At 30.8% G+C, this 18109-nt stretch overlaps 2 protein-coding genes across 2 annotated transcripts; one reads left to right on the top strand and one right to left on the bottom strand.

The window, feature by feature from the left end:
• The first annotated feature begins 2062 nt into the window (after positions 1-2062).
• On the top strand, positions 2063-3427 carry LOC115709437 (zinc finger A20 and AN1 domain-containing stress-associated protein 4). The gene is made up of 2 exons (XM_030637544.2): positions 2063-2445; positions 2563-3427. The coding sequence occupies exon 2, from the start codon at positions 2600-2602 to the stop codon at positions 3119-3121; it is 522 nt and encodes a 173-aa protein (XP_030493404.1). The 5' UTR covers positions 2063-2445; positions 2563-2599; the 3' UTR covers positions 3122-3427.
• Positions 3428-8530: 5103 nt separating this feature from the next.
• LOC115711689 (purple acid phosphatase 22) lies at positions 8531-13338 on the bottom strand. The gene is made up of 5 exons (XM_030640071.2): positions 13037-13338; positions 12661-12955; positions 9703-10271; positions 9453-9541; positions 8531-9031 (listed from the first exon to the last, which is right to left on the bottom strand). Exons 1-5 carry the CDS (start codon positions 13199-13201, stop codon positions 8800-8802), a joined length of 1350 nt encoding a protein of 449 aa, XP_030495931.2. The 5' UTR covers positions 13202-13338; the 3' UTR covers positions 8531-8799.
• Between the last annotated feature and the right edge of the window lie 4771 nt (positions 13339-18109).

The following is an 18109-nucleotide window of genomic DNA, read 5'->3' as shown; positions in this document are numbered from 1 at the left end:
CATGTGTTTTGTTAAATGACAAAATGGATCCTGTATTTTCCAAAATAGTAAAAATAGGATCTTGAGCTTAATTTTTGACAATTTTTTTTAATATAATCAACTTGAAAACAATTTTAATACGAACAGATACAGAAAATGTAAAAAATTTTGTCATAACACTTTTAGATCGGATTATAATTAAATTTTATTTTGACAAAAAATCAATTCAGGGTCCTATTTGTAATATTTTAGAAAATACAGGTCTATTTTGTCATTTAACAAAACAGAGGATCCAATTGATAACACAGAATCTAAAATGATATTTACCCTTCTATATAATTGTGTATAATAAATTAATAATTACACAATTAGTTTTTCTAAATGCATCCTATAAATTTCCTTCAAAAAAAAAAAAAAAAAAAAAAGCATCCTATAAATTTTGTTTATTTTTTTTTTATTTTTATTTTTCGTTGGACAGTTGCTGGTTTATTTAAGAAACATGATGTAGATGTTTAGAAAACATTTAATTATTTACTTTTTCAAAGGGTTGGTGGTTAAATTTTAACAATGTACATAATTATTTTGAAAAAAAAAAAGAAAACAAAATAATAAGAATAAAACTAATTCGTTTATATATAAAAAAGAATATAATAATCAAACTAATTTATTTCAATTTGATTAATAAAGCTTGCAAAAGTCTCAACCATAAGTGGTTATGTTATGTGGATCCTATTCTCACCAATCATAATTAGCCATTCAATATGGAGAGTCCACAGATTCAATGTATATTCATGCCTTGGTGTCTAAACACACTACTCTTTTACCAAAATAATAAATAAATATATATAATACGGTACAATTATTGGTTTATTACAAATATTTTACTCTTACGCATAATCAAATAAAAAAAAATAGAAGTTATAAAACCCTCTCTTCAACTATTATTAAAATACCCTAAACTAAATTTGTAATATTATTTCATCTAAGATTATATCATAAAATAATTCGATTTTAATAAATAATTTTTTTTGGATGGAACAAAAGTTCTTTTTAATAAATAAACTAATGGATCATTCTAGAGTCTCTGTTTGGAATTATGCTAAGAACATAATCCCATATATATTACCACAACGACCACGCGTAAATATTATTATTATTATTATTATTATTCTGAATAGTAAAGAAAAATATACCATTTTATTACACGTTGTTGTATTAATAATTTTAATTACAAACTCCATAGAATCTAAATATTTAAAATTTTTTAAAAAATAAAATAGACATACTAGTGATGCAATTTAGACGGGTTCAATCCAATCATCATCGCCCATAGTAAAGTAAGAGGAATTTTCTTTTTTTTTTTCTGACAAAAATAAATAAAAAAAAACCCAGCTAAGCAGATAAGCAGAGGCATTAAACGACAGGTACAATCATCAACAACTAAAATTTAAAATTATAAAGAAATAATTTTCTAAAAAAAGAATAAATAAAATAAATAACACGCCTAACCTCGTAAAACAGGACCACTACATTTTGTCAATACCCATTACCATTCACAAACTGCCACGTGTTACTAAAACCAACGCCACCATCATCATATTTCTTTTCCTTTTTTATTTATTTCCTTAAATTTTCTTCTAAAATAATAAAAAAAACGTCCCCTGAGTCCTGATTCTAAAATTAAAAAAAAAAAAAAATTATCCAAAGAAAACAGGAAAAACAAAACTCTCAATTAACTTAATTAGTTAATTGATTTTCTAACTTTACAAAAAAGAAAAAGAAAAAAAAGACAACTACCCAATAAAAAAGGAAAGAAAAAAAAATGAGTTACATTATTTTTTAATTTTTTTTCTAAATTTATAATTTGAGTTGTTATGTTTTATGCCAATTTTAATTACTATTTAAGTTGCTTTATTAATTAGATTTTTATAAATAATTTCGTAAAAAAAATTATTTTAAAATATCAAAGTAAAAAAGATCCTAAATTTTTCCATTGCGTTTGCTTTATAATTATTAATTAATTTATTATTATTATTATTAATTTAAAAATATATAAAGGAGCTTGTTGGAAAAAAGATATGGATGGATGCCTATTTCAATAAGTTGTACTATACCTCCAATTTGGGGACCTCCAGCCTGTCTCCCAAAGATATTTAGCACTATTTTATTACAATTAATTTTATTAAATACCTAATTATTATATATTATTATACCCATTTTATTTTTTAATTTAGAAAAAAAAAAAGAAATTTAATTCTCATTTTTGTCCCTTTTTCGTCGTTCCTTCCTTTCTTTTCTTTCCTTTTTTCTTTCTTTCTCTCCCTTTATTATTCTTACACATTCTCACCCTTCAATATTTCCCTTCTTTCCTTCCTCGTTAAGATTCTCTCTCTGTTTTTCTTTCTCTAATCTTAAAATCAATTCTTTTCTTTCATTCAGATCCTCCAAATTAATCATCATCCTCAGGTATAAGTTACTACAATCTTCTTTATATATTTTCTCGCAGTTTCTGTTTGGTTGGTGAGAAAAATAAAAAGAAAAACTTATAGATCTGTAATTTTTTTAACAATTTTTTTTCTGCAGATCGATCGCTTTTCTCGATTACGACATCAAATATAATATGGCGGAGGAACACAGATGTCAAGCACCGGAGGGTCACCGCCTCTGCGTGAACAACTGTGGCTTCTTTGGAAGTCCAGGCACCATGAATCTCTGTTCCAAATGTTACAGAGATCTTTATCTGAAGGAACAACAAGAAGCCTCGATCAAAACCACCGTTGAAAACTCTCTCTCCGCCGCTGCAGCTTCTGCTTCCACATCATCGTCATCGTCTTTGCCTTCTCCGCGTTCGGCTCCGTCTTCGCCGCCGGTGTTTCAGATCGAAGCTCTCTCGCCGCCTGTGCCGGAGTTGAAGTTACCGGAGATGGCGACTGAGGCGGTCGTTTCGCAACCGAATCGTTGTTTGGTTTGTAAAAAACGGGTCGGGTTGACCGGGTTCAAGTGCAGGTGTGGGACCACGTTCTGTGGGGTCCACAGGTACCCGGAAAAGCACGGGTGCAGTTTCGATTTCAAGAGGGTTGGGAGAGAAGAGATAGCGAGAGCGAATCCACTTGTCAAAGCTGAGAAGCTAGACAAGATATGATGATTCAATCTGGACCGTTGATGATGATATTTGGTGAAGTGGGTTTCTAGAGAAATCGATTAGGTTGATGGACGGCGTTGATCGTAAGCGATTATTCCATCGTGGGGTTATGATCACGTATCGAGATGGTGGAAGATAATGATCATATATATTATAAAAATATATATTAAATTTGTCTCTGTCTGTCTGTCTGGCTTTTTTTTTTTAATTTTAAAAAAAATTAACTTTGAGAATAAGTACGGTTATTTCAGTGGGCTTTGCATTTGTATAAATTTAAAAAAGAAAAAGAAAAAAAAATTGTGTCAATTCCGTGTAGATTCTTCTATTTGAGTTTGAAGCTTTTTTTTTTTTTTTATTATTATTATTATTAAATTTGAACGATGAGTTGGCTCTATTCTGTTGGTGCTTTGATATTGTCATTGTTTGAAAACATCTTATTTGTCGTTTAAGCTTTTATTGTTTTGCTAAATTGTCGTTTAAGTTAATTATATTTTATAAAAGACTGGGTGCCCTTTTGTCGTTTATTTGAGAATCAAAATGTGTTGTGGTGAGGTCTTTGATTACGTGATCAGACAGCGTTTATAATGGCCAAAAGATCTGTTCTTACTCCATTACTTAAAGTTTCGATATTACTTCGAATTGCAATTATCCAAATTATTTTGTTATTTATAATTTAATATCCTTTCTTTTTTTGTTTACAATTCAAATTTTTCATTTTGCCAAATAAATAATAATAATAATAATAATAATTCCAACCTTATAACTTCATCAACCTAATCCTAATGTTTTTAAGGAAATTTACACAATATATTATTTTTAGTAAATTTTTTACACTTTTACATTCAAATATTTTTCTTTTAAATTTTCATTCTATAAAAACAACACAGAAATAATAAGGAAATTACCAAAAAATAATAAGAAAATAATATTCAAATAATGTCAAAACAACATAAAAATTAAGGGTATTTATCAAACTGCTCAAACTACCCGTACCACAACAAAAAAAAAAAAAATACAGTTTAAAATTTTTTGCAGTGCGGTCGTGGTTTGAATTTTTCCTAAATCGCGCAGTACGGTTTGCGGTTTTAAATTGATAATATGCGGTTCAAACCATACCGCACCGCATATTATAAAAATACCAATTTTTTATATTTATTTAGGTTCAATCTATGAATGTCTAACCCAAAGCCCACTAATTATTGTATTATTAAAACTATTTTTTTTTTTCATATTTATTTACAAGTCTTATAGTATTTTTGACAAGTATTGCTCAACTTTGTTGTATTTGTGATAGTTTAATTATTAGTGGTAGTCCAAACTGCAGAAATCGCAAAAACCGCACTGCACCACATCATTTTTTGCGGTGCGATTTCTACAGTTTTTTATTTTCGTGGTGCGTGTGCGGTTTGAGAAATTAAAAAAATTACATGTCCGGGTTGGTTTGAAAAAATGGTCAAAACCGCACTACCCGCACCGCGAACACCCCTAATAAAAATAATATACAATAACATGATCTGCTTGAAGGGTACCTCTTATACGATTATGAAGAAGGGGATCCGATGTCGCCTTTATTGTTTGTGCTCATTATGGAGTATCTTACAAGAAGGTTGATGTTGGAGACTACTGAAAAATCGTTTAGATTTCATTTTAAGTGCAAGAATCTCAAGTTGGTTAGTCTTTTCTTTGTGGATGATTTAATTATTTTTTGCAAAGAGACTCCTACTGCAGTTCATCATCTTCAAGTTACTTTGCAAAGCTTCTCGGAGGTTACAGGTTTATATCCTAATGAGGCTAAATCCCAAGTTTATTTTGGTGGTGTTAACCCCAATGTTAAAGCTAAGATTTTGGATATGTTACAATTTGTTGAGGGATCTTTCCCTCTCAGATATCTTGGGGTCCCGCTTAGGCCAACCAAGTGGAGGCGAGAAGATTGGGATGCAATTCTTAAGAAGATCAAACTGAGGCTGAGTCATATGCTGGCTGAATTCAACTTATCCATTCTGTTCTCTTGGGGCTTTAGTGTTGGAATTATTTTATCAGGATCTTAGATCTACTCACAGGTATGTTATTTAACAACCTAAATATGAACTTCTAAAACGATTATAAATAAACACATATAAAGTATGAGAAACCTTACAGTGGTTGCAACGGAATATAATGTCTCCTTCCACTCAGATCTCTAACCCTTGTATCCTTTCTGTTGCAGAGTATTATCAAGATCTGAGCCCGAATGTCCTTCTTGTTGAATCTGGATTCTTCACGATCTTCCACACTATGATTGAGGTACCACTTGATGTGTGTGGGCACTACTCTATCACTCAAGGGTTTCGAATTTTAATGGTGAAGAAGAAGGCTTAAAGTGGCGGCTAGGTTTAGGGAGAGAAGGCACTCAGTTTTCTGAAGAAAGATGTATATTCAACTGAAGCCATCACTACCTATTTATAGCAAACCACTAGGGTAGAGTTAGAATTATTTGGCATTAAAATAATGAAAAAATAAATGATAAAACCCTATAAGACTGGCCGGCCATGAATGTGGATAATGGGCCCCACTTTTGCAATTTTGCTGTTTTTATCATTTCTGCATCTCATTTTCTCAAAAACGCCAATTTTCCAATTTAACCATTTAAATGCCAATATTAATTATTTAATAACTAAAATTAATTATTAAATAATAATGTCATTAAATATAGTTATTAATTAGACTAACCAAAGTCTCTTAATTAACAAATGTACCCTAGAAACTTTTTCTTCACAATTATGCCCTTGCTTAATGAAAATTCATAAACTAGACATAGTCTAATTTTAGAATTATAATTGATTAATCATAATCAATTAAATGAGTCTTACAAGCAGTATTGTCTCAACTAGTATGGGGACCATGAGCCTATATATCCGAGCTTCCAATAAGCTGATCAAGAATTTACCAAGTAAATTCACTAGCTTATTAATTCCTTGTTGCATCCACTCTTGGAACTTAGAATTGCACTCTCAGTCATATATAACGCTCTATATATTCCACCATATAGATACGCTATTAATTATCCATTGTTATAATCCTAATTTGATCAATGACCCTCTATAGATGATTTACATTGAATATGAATCCAAAATACCTTAAATTCTTTCAATGTATTTTATCCTTAAAACACTTAGCTCTGTATAAATGATATTTCAGCTAAGTGAAATGAGTACTCAACCATTTATCTCTGTTTAGCTAAGCTCGAAGGAAATCATCATTTCACTTTCTATTTGCCAGATAGAAGCTATAGACTCCATCTTTACGTTTAGCGCTCCCACTCAATTGCACTACCATGTTCCCAAAAAGTACGTATTACCCTCACCCGAAAGTGGGCTTAACTAACAAATTAAGGAACATGTGTAATACTTTTGAGATTGAACCTAAACATATCAGGATTAAGATCATTTGATCTAGGATCAACTAGGTGATATTGAATTGAACAGATACTACGGCAAGTTTAATATATCTAGAACAAAATTCAATATCGGTCCCTTCCGATGCATACTCCATGCATCCAACTCAAGCTTTACTTTAACCAACGCTCTGAAAAGAACATATCACTTATCCACAGTGCAAGTAAACTATGTTGTAGATTCTCATATCAGTTAAACCCTGTGTTCTGATAAATCTAGGAATATACATTCAATCACATAATCTTGATTACTTTCCACTGTGTTGACGACACAATAAACAAGAATATAAATGTGAAAATGGTTTGGATGAATTTATAAATCAATTAGACAAGTAAATGATAACATGAACCAAATGACACACAAATGGGTGATAAATACTTCTGTTTCTTTATTGATATTTAAAAGAATAGAGATTACATTGAAATGGAGTTTTATTTAGGGCATAAAACCCAACATTTAGAACTATTGGATGAACATTTTCATACTTCCTCAGAGTATAATTAAGGAAGTTGAGCAGCTTTGTAGGGGCTTTTTATGGGGGGTTAAGGGAGAGAAAAGTAAGATTCACTTGGCTTCTTGGGACAAGGTTTGCCTCCCTAAATCTTTTGGCGGCCTTGGGTTCAAAATTGGTTCTAATTGGAATAGATCTATTCTTAAAAAGTTCATTTAGGCTATCATGGATAAGCATGACATTCTTTGGGTTAAATGGATAAATGACATCTATTTGAAGGGGGCTGACTTTTGGAAATATGACTTGAAGGTAGATGCAAGTTGGTATTGGAAGAAAATTTGCCAATTAAAGAAGAAATTTTGCACGAATAGTATTGTTGCTGCTGTTCGTAGAGGTAAGTTTCTTATAACTAGACTCTATAATTGGTTAATTCAGCATGAAATAGATGTGTTCTACAAAGCTGTCTGGTGTAATTTATCCCTTCCTAAGCATAAGTTTATTTTTTGGCAAGTGGTTCATGGCCATCTCCTTACAAGAGATAAATTCATTAGATTCCACATAGAGCTAGACACAACTATCTGCCCTGTTTGTTGTGAAGAGGAGGAGAGTCATTAACATCTCTTTTTTGGCTGTGTCGTTTCCAAGGCAGTTGTGAAAGAGGTGGTCGATGGTTGGTTTTGGGGCTTGGCCGATTGAGTATAACAAATGGGTTTGTTGGGTGACAGGGAAGGTTTCAGGTATCATCAACTTGATTCTTTCTGCTATAATTTATATGCTGTGGAAGAACATGAACAATAGTGTACATAATAGTAGTTGTTTTACTATCTTGAAAATTATAAATGATGTAAACATATAGTTAAATATAGGTTGTATAGCTTAAAAGATAGGAAGCTTATTCAAGTGTATAGATATATCTTTAGAAACATTAAAGATTATTGGAGGATCAATGAATATCACAGATAAGTCTTTCTTCTTATTTTAATTGCTATATTGAAACTTTGGTTTTTAAATTTAGTTTATTTTTTATAAGTTAAATGCTTACCTCTTTTTTTTTTTGGTGTTTTGTAGGTTGTTTATCTTTACTTCAAAGGTGGAAATTCACACATTGCAGAAGATCTAAACTTATTGGTTACTTCTTAGTCAGTCAAGCAGGAGCATTAGCCTTAGTGGTAGTGCTGTGGATTGGTTTCACTCGTTGCTCTTCCTTTTAGTTATGTGGAGTTTGATTGTTTAGCTTTGGTTTCTACGGTTCAAAAACGCTCTTTCTGTTGTAATGAGCTAGGTTTTTTAGTTTTTTTGTTAGTTTACTTTCCAGTTTTCCTGAGGCATCCCTAGTTCATGTCTGTTTCTCATGAATTAGTTGTGCATGCACTTAGGGTGGATGGTGAATTAGCTTAGATTGAGAATTTTTCATTTTGTTTATTGATTTGTATTAAACTCTGGTTCTTGTTAATAAGAGTTTAATTTCAAAAAAAAAAAAAGTATTTTTATAGAGAATAATTTATATTTCCTAGTTACAAAATATTTGCTAACCATACAAATCAGCCGTCCATCTAATTAACACAAGAGCAAAACCATTGTCAATATAGTCAACAAGAAAATATCAAAGAGTGAAATGAAATAAACCCCATAATTAACTTGACTTATAATCTTCCGACTTCATGATCATTATCAGAACTCTAATATGAATATTATGCACTTTTTTGTTAACTTTTGATTTTTTAATATAACTATTCTGTCAAAATTAATATAATGGAGTGCATGCATTCTTTTTTTTTTTTATGCGAGTGACATTATAGCTCATCATTATGAGTAGTAGAAGAGGATGGTGATTGAGAATTTTGGTGGCAGCAATTGGTGGTGGTACTTAAGCTTTGAAACCACAAGTGATCTGCCTCGACTGAGTCCAAGTCGTTGTTACGGTGCCATGACCAATGTGCATGTGTCTCATTCACCACAGTCAATCTCCCATGTCCGAAGCTTGCTTCTCTGAACAATGATAGAGGTGAAGGAGGATTTTCGAATCTGCATATATTTACATATTTTGTGTCACTCATAAAATTACGTACCCCAATTAAAAAGCCTATTGGGCCTCAGTATCCAATAACATAGTATATGGAAGCAACAACAAAAGAGCTATTTTTTATTTTTTTTAAGAACAACCAAAACGTGCTATTTAAAAAAAGTTATTTTAGCTTTTTCAAAAGAAGAAGAAATTATTATAGAGCTTATTTTAACTTTATACTTTCTAAATTTCAAGCAATGTTCATTTTATTTAAAATAAAATAAAATAAAATAAAAGAATAATAATCCTCTTTTTCTTTTTTGTTCATAATGCTCCTTATTTTAGTTAAAGTTAATAGATTATTTAATTATTTCATATAATGTAAAAAATTTTATTAAAAAATAAAGTAAATTTTTTTATATAATGAAAGAAATAGCTTACGCTAATGCAAGTCCCTCTCTGTTCCCACCGTCACCAATGGTCACGTACATTGGACCACACGACTCAGCTTTATTGTCGTAAATCCTTGTCTAAAAAAATCAAACCACAAAAACCAATTATTACTCCAAAAAAAAAAAAAAAATCAGATTAAAGTCATAAAATATAAATTATAACCTTAAATAATTAATTAAAAAAAAATAAAGAATTGAACCATTTTCTAAAAAGAAATAAATAAAAAAGAAAAACTTACAAAACGTTCATAGGCATGAACATGACCAGCGAAAACGACATCAACCCGAGCCTTATAAAGCAACTCTTCCAAAGCTTTCCTCATACTCTCCCCTTCACCACGATGAGCCAAATTCGTGTTATACCACGGCGCGTGCACCAACGCGAACACCCACGGTGTCTTCACTCTATCGATTCCGGCCAGATCGGCGGCTAGCCACTTGAACTGATCGGAATCGGAGTCGAAATCGGTGTAGGAACCGAGCATAATAACGTGAGAACCGGCGATCTCGAAGGAGTAGTAAAGGTTTGAGGTGGAGGCACTCTGTAGGTAGGGCATGGGCCACCTGGCATTGTAGGCCTTGAATGGATGGGGGAAGATGATTGGGATGGTCTCCACCTCGTGATTGCCTTGGGTGACCATCCATGGGCGGCGGCTGGCGTAGGGCTCCACTAATCGGCCGAAGGAATCCCATAGTGGCTGGTGTGTGTCGGCGTAGGAGAGATCTCCTGGGAGTAACAAAACGTCGTAGTTTTTGCTATCTATGTGTTTCAGAGTCGATGCGGTCCATTCCGTTTGGCCTAGGTCTCCTGTTAAAAACGACCTCGTTTTTAGCTATTACAATGTCGTTTTTAGCTATTACAATGTCGTTTTGGATACATATCTAGTTATCTACATAGCTCTCGAGTGTAAGTGACATTATTTTGAAAAATTTAACAAAAAAAAAAATAACAAAAATACTTTAATTTTTTTTATTATTATTTTTACTTTGTAAATTTTTTTATTTACAAAAATACTTTTTAATAAAACTGTTATTTTTTCTTGTTGTATTATAATTATCAAGAAATTATTTTTTAATTACTTTCATAATTTATCTATTATTGATTATAATTATGGTGAGATTGATTTCACATTTTTAGTTGTTTTTTTTTTTTACTTTTTTCGTAGAGAAAACATAGTTTTGTAATTTGAAAACTTTACAATTATAATTTCATAAACTTTTATTTGTACTTTAAATATTTATAAATGCACATTTTAATAATTTTTATTTTACATAAAATATAAATCTTTAATTATATTAGTATTTTAATTTTTTTCCTTTCAATTCATATTCTTAAAAAATATACTCATTAAATAAAAATAAATAATATTTTAAATATTATAACAAAAAATTAAAATAAAAAATTATACAAAATTTTATAAGAAAAAAAAATATACATGGTTTAACAAAAATTATGCAAATAAAATTAAAATAAAAATTGAAATTAACACAAAATAACATGATAATTTTTTTTTTAAAAAAAAATTAAGAGTAATTTTTAAAAATTATATTAAATTTATTATTTTTTAAATATTAAAGTGTACTTATAATTTAGTGGGGTGTAAATAAAACTCTTCTTTTATAAGTAAAAACTTTAAGCCATAAAATTGTAAATAAAATATATATATATATAAAAAAGGTAAATACCATTTTGGACCACGTGCTTTGTAAAAGTTATAGATTTGACCATCTGTTTTATTAAATGATAAAATGAACTATGTATTTTTTATAATGGTACAAATAGGATCCTGAGCTCAATTTTCTATAAAAAAAATTTTAATGTAACCAACTTGAAGACAATTCTTAACATGAACAGATGCAGAAAATTTAACTAGTTTGTCATAACAATTCTAAGTTGAATAATTATTAAATTTTATTTTAACAAAAAAATCAGTTTAGAATTTTATTTTTATCATTTTAAAAAATACAGAATCTATTTTGGACTTCACGTGCGCACAAATTAATTTATTAAACTGTCATTGCACATGTATATGATTATCCTAATTAAGCATTAATTAGTTTTTCTTAATTAAAAGTTAAAGATTGCTTAAAATGATTTGTAATATTATTAAGGTTAAACACATGCAATGTGGTATATGTTAAAATTGTAAATAAATGTTTTAAAATTGATATTTTTAGCTAGATGGTGACTAAAAGTATTTCCACATTTTTTATGAAATATATTTTTTCATAATTTTTATTTTGAGTTATTACATCACAATAACACAAATTAGTTGATGCTGCCAAAGAGAGTGGCTATGTCATTGCCATACGCAAAAAATGAATAGATTATGATTTATAAATATAATTAAATATTGTGTGTCTTATATATACTTAGAATTATAAGAAGACAAACTCACCCTCATGTTATATACATTCCTTAATTGAAATCTGAATCTTAGAATATTAGTCTGTTTTGTTTATGTAACTTTCTAATTAAAGTTGCTTTAATAGCACGTAATTTACACTCTTCAAATTAGTTTTTGCCAATTTCCCGTGGGCTTAAAGCAACAAAAACCCTCGTCTAACTCACTCCATCACTCACCTCAAAAAGGTTATATAATTGCATAAAGGAAAATTAAAGGCTGTTGTTTGGTGCTTGTAGATTAGTAACTTTATCTAAACACACTTGCTCTTTCAAAAGGGTAATAAGTATCAAGGTATTCAACATATTTATTATATGTTTAATTAATATTTTTCAATATTATACTTGTTAAATTAATTAAAATATATGAAATCAAATAAAATAAGATGAGAATTTCATTTTTATGGGTTTTAAGGTATAGGTTTAAAAATATAATTTATTATTACAATTTTTTTTTTTTTTTTTGGAAAAATTTATAAAAAAAAAAGTAAAAAAAAAAAGTATAAAGTAACTGGTTATCTTTAGTTACTTTAAGGGAATTTGATTACTCTTACATGTATTTTTCAATTTTTTATTAATTTTTTCTCATAAAATGTATCATATTTTTACACAAATTAATAGGATAAAAAATCCATAAAATTTATAATTTCATCATAAAATAGTTGATGTAATTTAAAACCTAACTTATTACCGTCTATAGCTAGTTTGGGACCATATGCTATATTAATATATAGATAGTAATATTCCTTTCATTATACCTTCTAATTAATCAATAGAGAAAAGACAAACTTACCAACGACAACAAATTGGAGGGGAAAGGCAGCTGGAGGCGTTCGAAAGGAGAACTCCGGTCCGGAACCACCGCATCGGTAGTAATAGGTGGTGGCAGGCTCCAATGGTCCAATAGTAACATGGTGAATCTTCCCAGAGCTATAGAAGAAGTACCTATAAGATGTGTATTCTCCGGTGGCCCTGGCATTATATTCATTGGGTCTTATCCCATATTCCACTATTGATTGTGTATGAAAATGTTCATTTGTACTCCATGACACTCTCATGTGATCTTTCCCCATTAAAGAAATATGTACCTAAACAAAATCCCATTATATATATTTATATCATTTATCAAATAACTAAAAACAATGGGATTTTGAGTAAATTAATTGTACCTGTTGAGGGTCTGAGTCAGATCGTTTGTTGGGAGGAAAGACCATTTTTCCAGGTGGGAATCGAATAAAGTTGTCATTTTTAGCTTCAATGATTATTAAAGAGCTGAGAAATAAGAAAATGGATACAGAGATATTGGTATAGAAAATAACTCTTAGTTGATTCATTTTTTTCTTTTGTGTGATGGAGAACTTAGTCGAGGGCCTTGTTGATTTATATACTAAAAGATAATGTTGGAAATTATAATACACCGAAAGTGGTGTTAGCAAGAGAATTTAGCTTGCAATGGCGTCAAGTAATAACATTGCAATTTTTAGTCTCTTTTCTTTTTGGATATATATAATAACTTATATGTATGTATTCTCATGCTTAATTAGAACAAGCCATTGACCAAAAAAAAAAAAATAGCAGATTTATCGTGCACTAATTAATAACCATGTCTGATTCAAATTAGCAAGCTCATAAGATTACTATTAGTTTATTATAATAATTATTTGATTAATTAGATAATAATTTCAATAGTTTTATAGTATAGAACGTGTTGATCCCATTTCCTTCTTTCTTTGTGCATATGTTATTATAAGTTGGATAATTTGGAAACTATACATATGAAAAAGAATATTCGATCCTTAATTAAATTAGTGATTAGTTTATCTTAATTTGTCAACTTCAAAAGAAAAAAAAAAGCACTTCAGTCGGAAGAGATAAGTTAAAATATTTGATTTAAGGGGAATTATTCATACATTATGTGTCTAATCCAATAATCAAAAATGGTAATTAATATATATGTTCAGATGTTGTTTAATATTGGATATAATAATATAATTTAAGAGAGAAGGTTACTTGAAGGACTGAGTTCATAAACTCTGTCCACCATATATATATATATATATAAGAGCTCTTAGAAGGGAAGCATAAAGATGTATGAAAACACAAGTCACATGATGAACTTGGATTATATATTTTTATGGTACTGTTTTGTGGTGGGGATGGGAAGAAACCAGTGCCATACATAAAACTTTGATTATAAACCAAGCATCAATTACTATATACTTAATTATTATAATAACAATAATAATCTTAATATTTAGGGTATAATATATTTGGGCTATATGCATTTATTTATTAAGAGTTTTTTTTTTTTTTAGAAAAAAAATAAGCACTTATGAAATTTCAAAGATAAAACCCACCCATTCTTTGATTTGGTCTCTGCCACTATCACTAGACTATGCATAATCGAGTGGACATAATTTACCATACAGACTTCGGATCGGTGTTTTTATTCTAGAATGTAAAATGATATTGTGTAGTTTAAATATTTCCAAATAGAGTATTTTTTTTTTTTTTTGGCGCTTTAAATTTTCATTGAAAATATGTCCTTTTCAAACCTATTACAAAAAAACAAAAACTAGCCATAACACCACACCTCACTATGATATGATTTGATGAACAAAGAGAAAATAATATCTTCATAGTTCGATATAATCTTTTAAAGAAAATATCTTTTTCTTTTTTACAAGAAAAATATCTTTGATATTTGATGATTAATATTTATTGTATTTACTGATTATTATTTTTTTTTGAGAAAGTGGAACTTTATTCACAACAAACCAAACTAAAAAAAAATGGTGCAGATCAGCATGACACAAGTCAGCTAACCAGTAGGGAAAATAATCAATACAAATACTTAGTGAGTGGTTAGGCCACCTAAGAGGCATTGACCCTTTGTTTAGACTGGGGCAAGGGCTAAAAGCCTAAAAGGGCACTTCCCAGGGCAAGTTCCACCGCCGCGGCAAAACACTTTATGTCGACGAATCAATACTGACACCCTTTGTTGGCACAAAGCTCGTCGGTAAAATAATTCAAGCAACTTACACCTACTTTTACCGGTGAGAAGACTCACCGGCAAAACCTCTCTTTTTGTAGTAAGTAGACATTTCTCATGTTTCATTTATCTTTGAATAGGTGAGAACAATTTTCAAGCAACATTTAATATGAATAACTATTATTTTATGATCATCTAGATCTTTATCACTTTTTCACCAAGAAGCTTCATCTATATATCGTGTAGGAAAATTAAATTGTATTTTACAATTCCGCCCTACACCAACAAAACAAAACTAATCAATTTCCAAGGTCAATTTCGACCTTTCACTGTTCCACTGACTTTTCAAAGTCAGAACACCAAAACGACTTCGTTTTGTGTTTGAACAAAACCCCAAAGGCTCGAGAATCTTCTCAAACACTTTGTCTCTTTCCTTAGGTTTTCTTTGAAACCCTAGCAGAGAGTTGTTGGAAGTTATTTTACCAGGATCTTAGATCTACTCACAAGTATGTTGATTTAACAACCTAAATATGAACTTCTAAAACGATAGGAAATTAAACACATAAGAGTATCAGAAATCTTACAGTGATTGCAGCGGAATATATGTCTCCTCCCACTCAGATCTCTAACCCTTGATTCCTTTCTGTAGCAGAGTATAATCAAGATCTGAGCCCGATAGTCCTTCTTTGTTGTTTCTGAATTCTACAGAGCCTTCCTCACTATGATTGAGGTATTACTTGATGTGTGTGGGCACTACTCTAGCACTTATACATTTCGAAACAGTGAAGGAAGAGAGAGAGAGAGAGGGTGACGGCTCAGAGAGAATTTTCTGAGAGAAAATTCTTTCAGAATAATACTGTGAAAAGGTTGTACAGTTGTGTGCAACTCTGAAGCCTTTGCCTTCTATTTATAGAAGACCACCAAGGGCTATGATTGACATTTGGAATTGAAAAAATCAAAGAGAAAAGGAAGCTAAGTGGTCGGCCTAGGCATTGTGGAAACAAGGCTTGCCACTTTTCCAACTTTCCTTTTCCTACACTGATAGTTTCCTGTTTTGTGAAAAACTGCCAATTCCATTGTTCAACCACATTAATGACAAATCTAATTATTTAATAATTAATTATCAAATAATATATTATCATTTATTTTATTAATAATGAAACTAATTAAAGTTTCCTATCTAATAAATATGCCCTTCAAAATCTCTATTTACTGTTTTGCCCTTAATAAGTGATAAATTCTCAAATAGACAAGTCTATCTTGAGAATTTTTAATTGATTAATTAAAATCAATTAAATGAGTCTTACAAGTAATATCATCTCAACTAGTGAGGGGACCATGGGTCTATATATCCGAGCTTCCAATAAGCAGATCTAGAATTTACCACTTAAATTCACTGACTTATTAATTCTTCGTTGAATCCACACATAGAACTCAGAATTGCACTCTCAGTATATAGAATGCTCTATATGTTCCACCATATAGACACATTATTAGTTATCCATTGTTACAATCCTAATGTGATCAATGATCCTCTATATGGATGATTTACACTGTAAAGGGACTTAAATTACCGTAACACCCTACAATGTATTTTATCCTTAAAACACTTAACCCTGTATAAATGATATTTCAACTAAGTGAAATGAGTACTCAATCATTTATCTCGTTTGGTTAAGCTCGAAGGAAATCACCCTTTGCTTACTATTCGCCAGATAGAAGCTATAGATTCCATATTTATGTTAGCGCTCCCACTCAATCGCACTACCGTGTTCCCAAAATGTATGTATTGCCCAGACTAAAGATTAGGCTTAACTAACAAATCAAAGAATACAAATAATACTCTTGAAATTAAGCCTAACCATATCAGGATTTCGATCATGTGATCTAGGATCAACTTATGATATTGAATTGAATAGATGTTTACGGTAAGTTTCAAAATCTAATTCAAAGTTCAATATCGGTCCATTCCAATGCATACTCCATGCATCCAACCTGAGCTTTACTTTAACCTATGTTCTAGAAAGAACATAACATTTCTCCAAATGTAAGTAAACTCTGTTGTAGATTGTCATATCAGTGAAACCCAGTGTTCTGATAAATCTAGGAATACTTTATTCACATAGTCATGTTTATTTTCCACTGTGTTGACAACACAATAAACATGATCAAGTATGTGAAAAGGGGTTTGGATGAATTTATAAATCAAACAGACAAGCAATTGATTAAGTGAACCAAAACATACACAAGTGAATGAAAAATTACTTCTGTTACTTTATTGATATTGAATAATCTGGATTACATTGAAACAGAGTTTTATTTAGGGCATAAAACCCAACAAACTCCCACTTGCACTAATATAAAACAAATCAGTACATTTCAATTAATCCTAAATTCTGACGGTGCTTTTCGAATGAAGTTACTGCCAAGACTTTGGTGAATGGGTCTGCCAAGTTATCCTGCGTATCCATTTGCTCCACCAGTACGTCCCCTCTTGCCACATATTCTCTGATAATATGATACTTTCTTTCTATATGCTTACTTCTCTTGTGGCTCCGAGGTTCCTTACTGTTGGCTATAGCTCCAGTGTTATCACAAAGCAGGACTAGAGGCCTTTCCATTCCAGGAACTACACCAAGACTGGTGAAGAACTTCCTAAGCCAGACAACCTCTTTAGCTGCCAGTAGCGGCTATGTATTCTGCCTCCATGGTAGAATCCGAAATCGCAGTTTGTTTAGCACTTCTCCAAACCACTGCTCCACCCCAAGAGTAAACACCATCCCAGATGTAGATTTCCTGTCTTCAAGACATCCCTGGAAATCTGAGTCTGTATAGCCTAAGGGATTTAAAGCACCACCCTTGTAGACTAATACATAATCTCTTGTACTCTTTAAGTATTTCAAAATATACTTAACAACATTCCAATGTACCCTTCCTGGATTTGACTGATACCTGCTCACGATTCCAACTGCATAGCAGGTGTCAGGTCTAGTGCATAGCATAGCATACATTAGACTTCCAACTGCAGAAGCATAAGGAATTTTTGCCATGTCTTCTATCTCTTGAGGATCAGTAGGACACTGTTCCTTAGATAGACGGATACCATGTCTAGAGGGCATGTTTGCTCCTTTGGTATTGGTCATGGAAAATCTCTCTAGAACTTTGTCAATGTAAGCTGTTTGAGAGAGAGCAAGGGATCTGTTCTTCCGGTTTCTGACAATCTGAATACCAAGAACATAGGCTGCCTCAC

The sequence above is a fragment of the Cannabis sativa genome, chromosome 3 (genome assembly GCF_029168945.1).
Source record: "Cannabis sativa cultivar Pink pepper isolate KNU-18-1 chromosome 3, ASM2916894v1, whole genome shotgun sequence".
NCBI lineage: Eukaryota > Viridiplantae > Streptophyta > Magnoliopsida > Rosales > Cannabaceae > Cannabis > Cannabis sativa.
This window is presented reverse-complemented; position numbering and strand designations above follow the sequence as displayed.